The 13,476-nt window shown below is 45.9% G+C and overlaps 1 protein-coding gene across 1 annotated transcript in view; it reads left to right on the top strand.

Moving 5' to 3' along the window:
• The window catches only part of Tenm3 (teneurin transmembrane protein 3), a 614,692-nt gene that overhangs the window by 584,346 nt on the left and 16,870 nt on the right, over nt 1-13,476 (top strand). Inside the window, exons 25-26 of the mRNA XM_052162320.1 lie at nt 1,892-2,067; nt 4,898-5,133. Coding sequence (XP_052018280.1) covers nt 1,892-2,067; nt 4,898-5,133 — 412 coding nt within the window. The remainder of the gene's footprint in view (nt 1-1,891; nt 2,068-4,897; nt 5,134-13,476) is intronic.

Here is a 13,476-nt window from a genome sequence, read left to right as displayed (position 1 = left end):
ATTCTGTGTCCCCCGATTCAAGATCACTAATGTCTTCAGAAAAGCAGTGACAGCAGTAAACTATTTTGGATTTCTTTCATTTACGCCTTAATCTGCTCGGAGCCTTGGGCTTGCTGGGGAGGGGAAGATGTCTGCTTTGTTTCGTTAGCTCTGCCTCTGCGGAGTTCCAGGCAATGATAACACTTCACGGTGTGTGCGGTGTGTGCGTTGGTTTCTCGGCTCCCTCTCTGCCCACTTCCTCCTGCGTGCCCGTTCCCAGCGCTGGCTGAGCAGCCTGGCAGGCTGTCAGGCCACGTCAGTCAAACCCCTAACCTCACTGCCACTGACCCCGATGAGTTCATAGGTCAGCACAGCAGCAGACACTGAGCAGGCCTCAGCCTTCGCCATCTCTGTGGCAAAATCTGTGGAAATCTGCAAACTGTAAACAACTTTTGCTTACTCTGCAAGCACTCCGTATTGTTCCGTATTTTTACCTGTCGTTAGGACTGCATGTTTGCCTGCCCTTCCTCCAAAAACTGCCATCCTCCTCTCTCACGGCTTCTGGGCTTTCAAAAAAGGAAGCTTCTCGAGTTCTCATTGAGAATTTTGAATTTACTCTTCTCTACTCAGATAAACGAGATCGGCTTTTTAATTTTTTTTTCTGGTGATGACACAAATGGAAAAGTCAGAAAAATGCAATTCTTTGTCAAATGTTATTCCTATAGAACATTTTTTATTATCATGGTATGGTATTCAAAATGGACCTTAATATTTAGATAAGTTTCCTGTGTTTATATGCTAAAAAAAAAAGCATGTAACAAAATAACAAAGAACTGTTAAATGTCAAGAAATACTTTATCTCATTACACTAAATATAGTAAGTCATCTGAGATAGCACACACTCTTAAAATAACAGAATAGACAAGAGAGGCTGGGGCTGGAGAGATGGCTCAGTGGTTGGGAACACTTAATCCTTTCTCTTCAGAACCCAACTTCAGTTCAGCACCCACGTGAGGAGGCTCACCGCCCCCTGTAACTGCAGCACCAGGAGACTCCTACACTGTCTTCTATATCCTGCGGCATCCTCATGCGTGTTCGAGTACACTAACATGTGACATAATTAACAATAAATCTTTAAAAAAAAAAACAGTATTTTTAAAGAAAGGCTATCACCATCACTACCACTGAAGTCCTACATTGCCATAAACCATGTCCATCACTGAGAAATCTTAAAAGTCTTTAGGGATGAGGGATGCATTAGCCTAGCTTTCGCAAGGTTCTAGGTGCCAGCCCCCAACACTGTCCAAAAAGAGTCTTTAAAAGGCTTCCTCCACTCCTGCGAAGAAATTTGTTGAAAATGTCTCAAGATGCTAAAATAATACTTGAAACATGTTTGAAGGGCATACACACACACACACACACACACACACACACACACGTGCACACGTTGCATAGTCGGGGAGGGACTTAGCTGATAGAACCTTAAAGGGGGAGTGGCGGGGCACTGAGCTGCATGTGCTTGGTGGAAAATAGGAAAGAATACTCCGGAATTTAATATCGGCAAGCATGTTCCCTTTGAAACAGCAAATTAAATGTGCAGGTGGGTTTTGGTCACACTTCAAAGAATAAAATGCTGACATGGAGAACTGTTCTGTTTACTCTTGCTCTCGCTGGCAAGGATTTTTTTTCTATGTTAAACAGGCTTTTGATTACTTCAAAGCGTGTTTGAAGTCCTCACTCTGCATAGCTCGTGCACAAAGACAAATACCCCTCCAAAGCTGGGCTGCTAGTCCCGGTGAGCCTTAAATGTATAGGTAGAAAGGGCCTGCCGTTCCTTGTTAACACCATGTGACACCTCTCTCTCTCTCTCTCTCTCTCTCTCTCTCTCTCTCTCTCTCTCTCTCTCGTTCAGCTACGACAGTGAAGGTCGCCTGACAAATGTTACCTTCCCAACGGGGGTGGTTACAAACCTGCACGGAGATATGGACAGGGCCATCACGGTGGACATTGAGTCATCCAGCCGAGAAGAAGATGTCAGCATCACTTCCAATTTGTCCTCCATCGACTCGTTCTACACCATGGTCCAAGGTAAAGGCAGAGCGTGATTTGAAATGATAGAGAGGTCTCAGTAGGCTTGAGGAGGCTGGGGACCCTGTGTTCTAAGATGACCCAGATGAGGGCAGGGGAAGGCAAGAAGGCTCAGAGGAACTGGTGAAATAATCAAGGCCCTGCAGGCAGTATCTCACACACACACACACACACACACACACGCGCGCACACACACACTCACACACATGCACTCACACACACACGCACACACGCACTCACACACACGCGCGCACACACGCACACACATGCACTCACATGCACACACTCATACATATACACTCACATGCACACACATGCACTCACTCTCACATGCACTCACACATGCACACACATGCACTCACACCTGCACAAACACACACACATGCACACACAGGCACTTACATGCACACCCTCATACATATACACTCACACATGCACACACACATACATATACACTTGCACAAACACACACACATGCACACACATGCACTTACATGCACACCCTCATACATATACACTCACACATGCACATATACATATACACTTGCACAAACACACACACATGCACTTACATGCACACCCTCATACATATACACTCACACATGCACACACATGTACTCACACATACATATACACTTGCACAAAAATGCACACATGCACTTACATGCACACCCTCATACATATACACTTACATGCACACTCATACATACATACTCGCACACACTCACACATGCACACACTCATGCATACACTCGCATACACTCACACACATACACATGCACACTCATATATTCACACACACACACACGCACTCACACATATACATGCACACTCATACACTCATACACACACTTGCGCACACACACACTTACACACACTCCTACACATACACACACACACTCTCACACATGCAAATAATGCTAACCTTGAAAAATGTCCTTTTCAATTCTAATTTAATACAGCAACTTAATTTCAGCTTTTAATGTGTGACCCCACCAGTTTGGTGTCATCTAACCGTTTCTGAGAGCATGCCCTCCCCTCTGCCACCTTGCTGTGGTGACTTGAGGAGTGGGGCACTGTAATCCACTGTGATGTGGTATTTGAAGCCACATATGATGGTGATTTTACCCCCACATCCCAAGATACAATTTACATGATATCTGAACTCTTGCAAAGCTTGGAATAATCACTAAGCCGGCAGCAAGCCTCCCTTGCTTTGCTTGAGTTTGGTTTGGATTACTTGTGCCTGTTTGGTTGTTTCTTTTTTCTTTTTAAAAACTTACCCATCAGGTAACTTCTACAAGCCCCTAAAAGTAGTATTTCTTGATTGTATATCTTCTACAAATGGTCTTATATCATTCCAAAGCCTTCTACGGAGACAGAGGCACTAGCCTATAATATGAAAGGCCTTTCTTTTTTTTTTTTTTTTTTTTTTTTTTTTTTTTTTAAAGCCACTGGCATGGAACAGGTCCTACAAGACTCCTCCTCAAGGGCCCACAAAGATACATGGGAAGCAGACAGAAATCCTTTTTTTTTTTTTTTTAAAGATTTATTTATTATTATTTGTAAGTACACTGTAGCTGTCTTCAGACACTCCAGAAGAGGGCATTAGATCTCATTACAGATGGTTGTGAGCCACCATGTGGTTGCTGGGATTTGAACTCAGGACCTTCAGAAGAACAGTCAGTGCTCTTAACCGCTGAGCCATCTCTCCAGCCCATGAAAGGCCTTTCTTATACAAAACATTGGGTGGATCTCTTAAGAGTTGGTTTTGGGGAGAATATCACTTTGTATTTTGTGTATGCAAGCTATGTGTACCGATTCTTCCAAAGTTTCTTTGACAAAAGACAAGGGGGTACACATAGGTAGGGGTACCCCTGAGATCCTGAAGGTGGCCACTCAGTAGCGAAAGACTACATGTTTGGTCCACTGCTTCTTCATCTGCTAAATTCCCTGGTGTTTTTAAATGCACTGTAGTTCCCCTCTGACATTCAGACAAAGCCAATACCAGCAGTCCAAGCTGCCCCCTTCCCCTCCAGAAGGGCATCTGTAGCCCTGACTCATCTCACCACTGTGACAGAATATAGCGGTGGAAGTAACAGAGGAAGAGATGTCTTAGCTTCCAGGTCCAGAGGGATCAGACCATGTTGCTTACCGTGCAATCCCACAGAGTGTCATGTCAGGGGAAGCCTAGAGTAGAAGAGTTTCTTGGCCTCATGGTGTATGGGAAGGAAAGAGATGGGGGGACAGAGAAGGGATAAAGAGAAGGTAGGTAAGTAAGTAAGCAGGTACCTGCCCCCCCGTTACGAACTTCCTTCAGCCAGGGACTCCAGAACTCACGCCACAAACAAAGAGACCAAGCTCCCAAATCATGTTTAGGGGCGCTTGCTATGCAGCCCACACAGCGTCATTTTAGTACCCCTTTTGTTTGTGCTTGGGGTCCTTTCCCTTCTACTGGGTTACCTTGCCCAGCTCTGACACGAGGGTTTGTGTCCAGTCTTATTGTAATTTGCAATGCCAAGCTCAGTTGGTATCCCTAGGAAACCTTTTTTTAAAAGAGAAACTGAGGAAAAACAGCTCTAGGGGAGAAGGCTGTGGGGGGAACTGGGAGGAGTAGAGGTAGGGGGAGCTGTGGTCAGAACATAATGTATGTAAAGGATACAAATTGAAATTAAAGTATATATTATATGAAAAGGAAAAAGGAAATCTAATAGAAAGATGCAGACCTCCATGTTTTAGACATCTTTATCAGTTCTGAATGTACAACCATCAGATATTTAATATAGACAGAATAAGTCACCTTTTCTGCTTTTTTAATTTTTTTTTTTAGACCAGTTAAGAAACAGTTACCAGATTGGATATGATGGCTCCCTTAGAATCTTCTATGCCAGTGGTCTAGACTCTCACTACCAGACAGAGCCCCACGTTCTGGCTGGCACCGCGAATCCCACGGTAGCCAAAAGAAACATGACTCTTCCCGGTGAGAACGGACAGAATCTGGTGGAATGGAGATTCCGAAAAGAACAGGCCCAAGGCAAAGTCAACGTGTTCGGCCGGAAGCTCAGGGTGAGTGATGCTTGGGGGAAAAGAACCAGGCCTCCAGCACGGAGGTGGGTGTGTCCAGCGCCGAGGTGGGTGTGTCCAGCGCTGCTCCATGTACATGCCCTGCCTGCACGCCACCCGCCACCCCTCTACCCTGACTGTATGTCACAGCACACACCAGCCCTCGAACCTTCAGATGCTTAAATGAAATTCGTCCTCGGGGAATTTAGAAATTGCATGTAGCACAGACTCTGGATATCAACTGAGCCTCATTTTGCTGATGTCACCCTAAGAATCTTAGGAGCATGGTCTTCCCTCTGGCCCGTGAGCAGCGATAGGGATAAGTTGATGTTGGATTAAATATCAACAGTTTTCAAAGTCGCAAATAGGAATAGTGAAGGAGGCGGGCCAGCCATGGAGAGGTGTCTTTCTTTGCAATCTCCATATGTTTGAACTGCGCCGCTAGGGTGTGTATAGTAAGATGTCCGACCTCAGAACCTCTCTGCTGTCTCTTCTCCAGCGACAGAAGCCCCACTTTTTGTTGGCTTTTGATGAGAGATGTGGTGTTTCTCATTATGCTGCTGTAATTGGGCCTTGCAAAATGGTCTCTGCATTTACTCGTAGGGTTTTTTGTTTTGTTTTGGTTTGGTTTGGTTTTTATCATTCTTCCATTACAGGCCAAATGCATCTGGAAGGTAAGCTGTGATTTATAGTAGCTATTTGATAAAGACAATGTAGATTAGACACAGGAACACGGGTTACAAGAAATCACCTTCAGCCACAGTAAACTGAACCTGATTCATTCTTTATATTAGCCAACAGAGTTTTCGTTTATCAGGTAAATATAGAGAATTCTCACCAACATCACTTCCCTTGCCATTGAAATTAATTAATTAATTAATTAATTAATTAAAACTTCAAATCAAGCAGCAAGAACAAAACATTAAGCTTGCTGGTGATCCCCCTGCCCCCCCAACCCCCACTAGATTATTATCCAAAGAAGCCAGCATTATTTACCTTGGCAATTCTTCAGGATTAGAAATAGCAACTAAATATTGCTTCTGGCTCTTTCCAAGAAATAGAAACGAATTTTTAAAAAGAATCAATGGATCAAACGCAGACAAAAGCCAACATAAAGGCTGCATTCTGATTGCAGTCCATCACAGGCTGATATCTGGGATGATGATACACGGCTCTGGAGCCAGGACCGAAGCCACATCATCCCTAAGCTGGACCAGTCAGCCCCAGACTGGGTTGGGCAGTCTGGCCCAAAATGAAGCTGGAGAGGAGGTTAGGACGGTGGAGGACTGAGGGGAAGCACAGTGGTCACTAGGCAGGAGGATAAAGATGGAGTCAAGATGAAGCCTTAGGCAGGGCAGCACGCCACACAGCTCTTGCTGATTCTCCTGGGACCATGGTCTGTGCCTCCCTCTCCACTGTGGCTGCCTCTTCCTGTCTCAGCCTGGACTCTCCTTCCTCACCCACTGAAAATGAACTTGCATGCTTTGCCTTTCTTACTCAGCAATTCCTGAGTCCATATGCACACATGGGTCACGGGAACACACACACACACACACACACACACACACACACACGTCATTGGTATACATATAGATATACACAGGAATCACAGGCACACACATAGATACACATAAGAGTGACAGGCCTGTGGTACACACACATATACAGGTGTCACAGTTTTACACAAACACATGAGTCACAGGCACATACATAGACACACATACACACAGGAGTCACAGTCACATACACACACACACGCGCGCGCGCACACACACATACACATACACATGCATGCATGCAGTCTCACACAAACACAAGTCACAGCACACACACAGATATACACACACAAACACACAGGAGTCACAAGCACACCAAACCTCACACGGGGCAGTATACTCATGAATCTATATAAATGTAGGGACCATAAGTGAAAGAAAACACAAGACATTTTTCTTTCTGAAACTGAATAGATTGGCTTACTATGATTATCTTCAGTTGTATCCTTTGTCCTGTAGACAACTTAACTTCCTTCTTCTTTATAGTTAAAAGATAAGATCTCATGGTGTTCCATACTGTTTTCTTCCATCCCTTTACGGTTGCACATGCATCGTCCATAACTTACCTGTTGTGAATAGTACTCTGAATGGGTTAATGAAACAAGCACACAGCTCTGCAAACAGTAAGTATACATAGCCAAGAAACCCATGAGAAAAGAAGTTCAGCACTGGCTATCTTAGTTTTCTGTTGCTGTAATTAAAACACCATGGTCAAAGCAACTTATAAAAGAAAGCATTTAATTTCAAGCTCACGGTTCCAGGCGGTTAGAGTCCATGCCCAGCACATCAGGGAGTTTGGTGGACAGCAGGCACGGTACTGGGGCAGTCGCTGAGAGCTTGACACTCTGGTCCACAGGCACGAAGGAGAAAGAGGGGGCTGATTGGAAATGCAGTGGGCTTCTAAAACCTAAAGCTCACCCCCAGTGACGCACCTCCTCCAACAAGGCCACGCCTCCTGATCCTTCCCAAAGAGTTCCACTAACTATGGGCCAACCAGTCACATATCTGGGCCTATGGAGGCCATTCTCATTCAAATCCCTGCCCTACCCATCACAGAAATAAGACATTGAAATTCCATCTCACCTAGTGAGAATGTTATTGGCTAAGAGAACAACAAATACCTGCCGTGTGGACAAAAGGGGAATCAGTGCAAACTGACAGCTGGACCACAGTGCAGCCACTGTGGAAATCACTGTGGACATTCCTCAAAAAGGCAAAAAGAGATGTAATATATGACCCACTCCTGGGAATCTACCAGCAATGCCAGTTTGATTTCTTAATAGTATAAATATAGGTCATTTGTGTTCTGCCCTTTTGACTTATACACATTACTTTTATATTAGAAAATATATTCATAATATTATCTAGATAAGAAGAGCATTATCATCTAGATATGTTGCTATGTTACAAGCAAGATCTTCTCTTTTCATTTAGTCATTTCGGGTGTCAGTAAGCCAGTGTGAGAGTATATTGGAAATAAAAAGTATGGTGTCTTATACCTAACCCTAACCCAGAGAGACCTTACACCACATGTGCAAAATGCTGGGTGTGTCTACCCACATAGCACTGTGCTAGGAGAGAGCTGTCCAGTTTTCTGTGAAGGAAAATGTCCGCGGGCAGAGGGAAATACTTCGTTCAGGGGCTATACAGTGAGTTCCATGCTATCTCAGGCTATAGTGAGTATGTGTATATGCATGTATGCGTGGGTGTGTACAGGCATGCATGAGAGGGGAGTTGGGAGGGAAAGACCAACTGAAGTCTCTGGTCCTGCCCCCACTCTAAATGGGCCATCCACCTCTATAGATGGAGTGTGATGGTGTATATATCCTGGGCCCAGGGGGCGGCACTATTAGAAGATCTGGCCCTGTTGAGGTAGATGTGGCCTTGTTGGAGTGGGTGTTGGAGGGGCTCCCACATCTAACACTGTAGATGTGGGAGCCAATATTCTGCTAGCAGCCTTCAGATAAAGATATAGAACTCTCAGCTCCTTCTGCACCGTGCCTGCCTAGATGCTGCCATGCTCCCACCTTGATGATAATGGACTGAACTTCTGAACCTGTAAGGTAGCCCCAGTGAAATGTTGTCCTTGTAAGGATTGCCTCGGTCATGGCATCTGTTCACAGCAGTGATGCTTCACAGCAGTGATGCTCTAACTAAAACATGGAGGAAAGGAGTCATACAGGCAGGCGTGAGGGCTGAAGTGGGAGCCTCGGGACCGCTATGCCTCAGCCAGACAATTCAGCAAATGCTCTCTCTCCTTCCCACTGAAAGGCACTCTCCAGCTGATGCGTGTGATTGCGCTCCCAGAGACAATGCCAAGCTGACAAGGGAAGGGGATAAGATAGCATGAGCCAGCTCTGGCTGCTAATCGCAGTCCCCTTCTGTGGATTCCAAGAGTGGAATCCCAAGGAGAAGGGACTGATGGGAAAGGCTGTCTGGGGACTGAGCGTGGGGCCCACCAAGAGGGGGGGAAGTGAGTGTGGCGGGTCTGTAGCCACGTGACCTGAGTGGGTCTGAAGAGCCATTTGTGTCCCTCTGCTTCTGAAACACAGAATGTCCCCTGCTGTCCCCAGTCTTCCCTAGCAGAAGGTTCTTTTCATTCTCAAGTTTTTGACTTAAATTTAGCTACGTGCCTGACACATGGTGGACGCTCAAATATTTATTCAGTGAATGAAAGGACGGAGAAAGCCAGCCTCGCAGTATGGATTGTCTGTGTTCCCATGCATCTAGATCATCCGAGGGAAGAGGCCGTGTGCGTGGTGGTGCCCTGCCTTGCTGATGTGCGCTTGCTATAAACAACCCTAACACTGCATTTAATAGACATAATAGATGTATGACTGATAGATGAGTAGCTATTTATTATACAAAGAGTGTGTGCGTAAAATAGATTAAAAAGTTAAAGGGAAGGCAGGCAGGAGGAAAGGGAAAATTCTATTAGAAACTAGTCAATGAATTTTCTATGAGACAGTGCGCCGGGGACAGGAAGGATAAATACAGTAGGAAACAGACACATGGAACCTGGCAGTGATGCAGGAAGGCATGGCGGAATAAAGATCACTCCGTGCTTGCTGGCTAGTAGCTACACTTAAAAATAAAAACAGATGAGGGCTGGTGAGTTGGCTCGGGCCGTGAAATCCTTGCCTTGCAAACACACGGACCCCATAAGCCGCTGTAAAAAGCCAGGTCAAGTGTCACGCTCGCCGTCCCAGTGCTGGGGAGGCAGAGACAGGTACATCCCTCAGCCTAGCCTAATTGTCAAGCTCACGAAAATGACAGATCCTGGTCAAAAAAAAAAAAGGGGGGGTGAGCAGCCCCCGGGGATCAATTCCCAGGACTCTCCTTTGACTCCACAGACATGCACACAAACACACTCACAAGTAGGTGCACACGTGGTGCTTGCTTGTGTCCGTCAGATAATATTTGGGAAAGAGAAGGGGACTTAGGGCTGGGGAGAGGACTCAGGAGGGAGAGCTTATAGGCAACAGAGAGGACCTGAATCCAGATTGCCAGAGCTCACGTAAAGCAGGGTGGATGAGTGCATATCTGTAAGGTCAGCCCTTCTACAGCGAGATGTGACCAAGGCTACCCTCTGACTTCACACATGCTTGGACATATGTTCACACTTGTGAACGCACTTGTGCGTGCACACACACACACATACACACACACACACACCATACACAATGATTGAAAAAAATTAGTTGGCCTTAAGTGGCACAGACCAGTAATCCCAGCATTTAGGAAGCTAAAGCTAGAGAATCGTGAGTTCAGGTCTAGCCCGGGCTACATTCTAAGACTGTCTGAAAAACAGAGTTGATAAATAGACCTAAGCTGTACTTTGGGAGTGACCATGACTCCAACAGCAAAATTCATTTCTTCAAAATTCATTGCCCAGACCTCATGTTAAAGGAATAGTTTCAGTGAATCATTTCAAAAGGAAAACACTCTGTGTCTGAAGAGACACATAAATACCGCAGCATATTTAAATCTTGCTCAGCCTGTCACATTTCTGTGATATTCTGATGCAGTGTTCTGCCCTGGAAGGGGATCACACATTTAGTTAGCTCTCGTGACGAGTGGATACCGAGACACAGAGCCATCTGGGGCTCCAACAGGGCCACTGAGGAGGCTTCATGTTGTCCCAAAGCATGCTGGGTAGCATGCTAGCCCTTTCCTCTTCCCCTCGTCCTCCTCTTCTTCCTTGTCCTCCTCCTCAGTAACACTTCAGAAGAGTATGAACAGCCCAGTAAGCTGGTACCTCTCTTTGGGTAAATTGTTTAGGGTCATTATAAGTTTAATTCTCAAGCACTCCAGAAGGAAAGTTGTAACTGTTCCCCTCTCACTGTCAGAGGAAACTGTGATTGATTAGTTACAGTCTTGCTAGACCTAGCTATGAAAATAGAGATCTTCTCCATGCTTCCTTAAGGGAAATGAAGTCCATCACAACCACAGTCAGTGGCCCCTTAACTGAACCCACTTCTGGGATTCTCTTCTAGGCTGACAGAGGTACAACAGAGGCTAAAAGTTTTCATCTTGAGATTAGGCATTCACTTCAAGCACACTTTTGTCTTTGTATGTGTGCAGGTGCACACACGTGGACATCCATGTGGAGGCCAGAAGGCGGCCTAAGGTGTCATTCCTGAGGAGCTATCACCATGTTTTGCTGACACAGGTCCTGTCACGATGACCAACAGCTAATTGTATATTAGACTGGCTGGCCAGCCCCAGTGACCTACTGTCTGTGTCTCTCCAATGCTGGGCTTGTAAGCACTTATCACAGTGCCTGGCATTTATTTTAATAATAGCATCATATTAAAATAAGATGCTAGGGATCCAAACTTGGATCCCTACATAGCAAACACCATGCTAACTGAGGCATTTCCCCAGCCCCTTAAACTGATTTTTTTATAACTTAAAATATTTATAAAATCTCCGCTGAAATTATATGCTTTAAAATTATAATACCAGAAAAAGATTTAAAGGATGCCTCATTTAAAGGGAGGGACTAGGTCTCAGAGTGGACCTGCCCCTTGGCCACTGCAGTGTATTTGCAGTGCAGAGAAGGGATACTCATAAGGGAGAGTGGACAGGAGTTCTGTGGATGTCTTTTGAAATTTTATATTCTGAGTAACTATTCTCTGGTAACAGTAAGAATGTTTAATGCCTTGCGGGGTTGAGTGACACACACCTGCAGACCTGGCAACTTGGAAATCTGTTATGTTCAAGAATTGCTTGAACCTACTGCTCTCTCTCTCTCTCTCTCTCTCTCTCTCTCTCTCTCACACACACACACACACACACACACACACACACACACACCATGGAAAATAATTCCCAGCAGAAACTCATTATTTCAGCTTGAGGACACAAGAAAGGTCTTTTGTACAGTATTTGTCAAGGTAAAGAGAAAAGTTAAGACACCCCTCCCCCATTGGGTCTCAGAGTGCTCCCTGCTGCTCCCCCATTGGGGCTCAGAGTGCTCCCAGCTGTTCCCCCATTGGGTCTCAGAGTGCTCCCTGCTGCTCCCCCATTGGGGCTCAGAGTGCTCCTAGCTGCTCCCCCATTGGGTCTCAGAGTGCTCCCTGCTGCTCCCCCATTGGGGCTCAGAGTACTCCCAGCTGCTCCCCCATTGGGGCTCAGAGTGCTCCCTGCTGCTCCCCCATTGGGTCTCAGAGTGCTCCCTGCTGCTCCCCCATTGGGGCTCAGAGTACTCCCAGCTGCTCCCCCATTGGGGCTCAGAGTGCTCCCTGCTGCTCCCCCATTGGGTCTCAGAGTGCTCCCTGCTGTTCCTGGATGGCAACATATTTGGTACGGAGAGCCTCGCAGTCTTGACACTGATGACGTGCTCGATCTTTGTCTGGGGCAGGGAGGGCGGGTGTCATAGCACCTCCTCACAAACCAAAGAAGCAAATCAGAACCCAGGTGAGTAGCAGGTTGCAGGTGAACAAAGATGAGTTCCAGACCGGCTTCTGTTATCCGGCTGCCAGACACGAGTAGGTCAGTCAGTCTTCCCGAAATGCAGCCCAGAACGCTGACGCTCCAGCCAGAGGAAGGACACTCCAGAGCTAAAGCGGGGTTAGTGGAGAGGTGAAGAGCTGAAGTACAAATTAAAATGGATGCAAACTAAAATACAAACAGATGGGGCAGTAATGTGGGCAGTACTGTGGAAACCACACAGTCTTTCATGGTTATTCATGGGAGGAACAACCTAAACATTTAAAAAAAAAAAAAAAAAGGCGGGCAAACTGGACGTAGAGGTGGGGGTGGGGCATGGCATCCTTCTAAAACACAATCTGAGAAACCCAGAAGTCCTAATGAAATCATTTAATTGTACAAAAACCTCTTCTCTTCCCCCCCCCTTCTAATACAGTTTTTATTAACTAAGAATTTCATACATGTGTAGAATACCTTCTGATCATATTTATCCCTGGATTCCTCCCCAATTTCCCCTCCTGGACCCACCCTCCTCCCTCTCCTCACTTTGTCTTTTTTTAAATTAACCCACCATGTATATTTTATATTGCCCCCCCACACACACCCATGTGGGGCCACACACTCAAGTGTGGTTGACCTACCAAAGCCTCTTGCACCAAAAACAACGTATATAAGCTGAAGCACTTGATCCCGCCAGTTACCGAGTTGATTTGATATCAGATCTGTCTACAGACTGGAGAAAGGGTGTTCGTAATTGTCACTGTCACTTCTTCCCGGAGCATCCTGCACACCGTCGCAGAACTCACCTAGGCAGAGGAGCAACTGAAGCAGAGGTACAAGAGACAAGGGCAGCCAG

The sequence above is a fragment of the Apodemus sylvaticus genome, chromosome 18 (genome assembly GCF_947179515.1).
Source record: "Apodemus sylvaticus chromosome 18, mApoSyl1.1, whole genome shotgun sequence".
In the NCBI taxonomy this organism is placed as follows: domain Eukaryota; kingdom Metazoa; phylum Chordata; class Mammalia; order Rodentia; family Muridae; genus Apodemus; species Apodemus sylvaticus.
The sequence above is the reverse complement of the archived record's forward strand: the minus strand, read 5'-3'. Positions and strand labels throughout refer to the sequence as shown.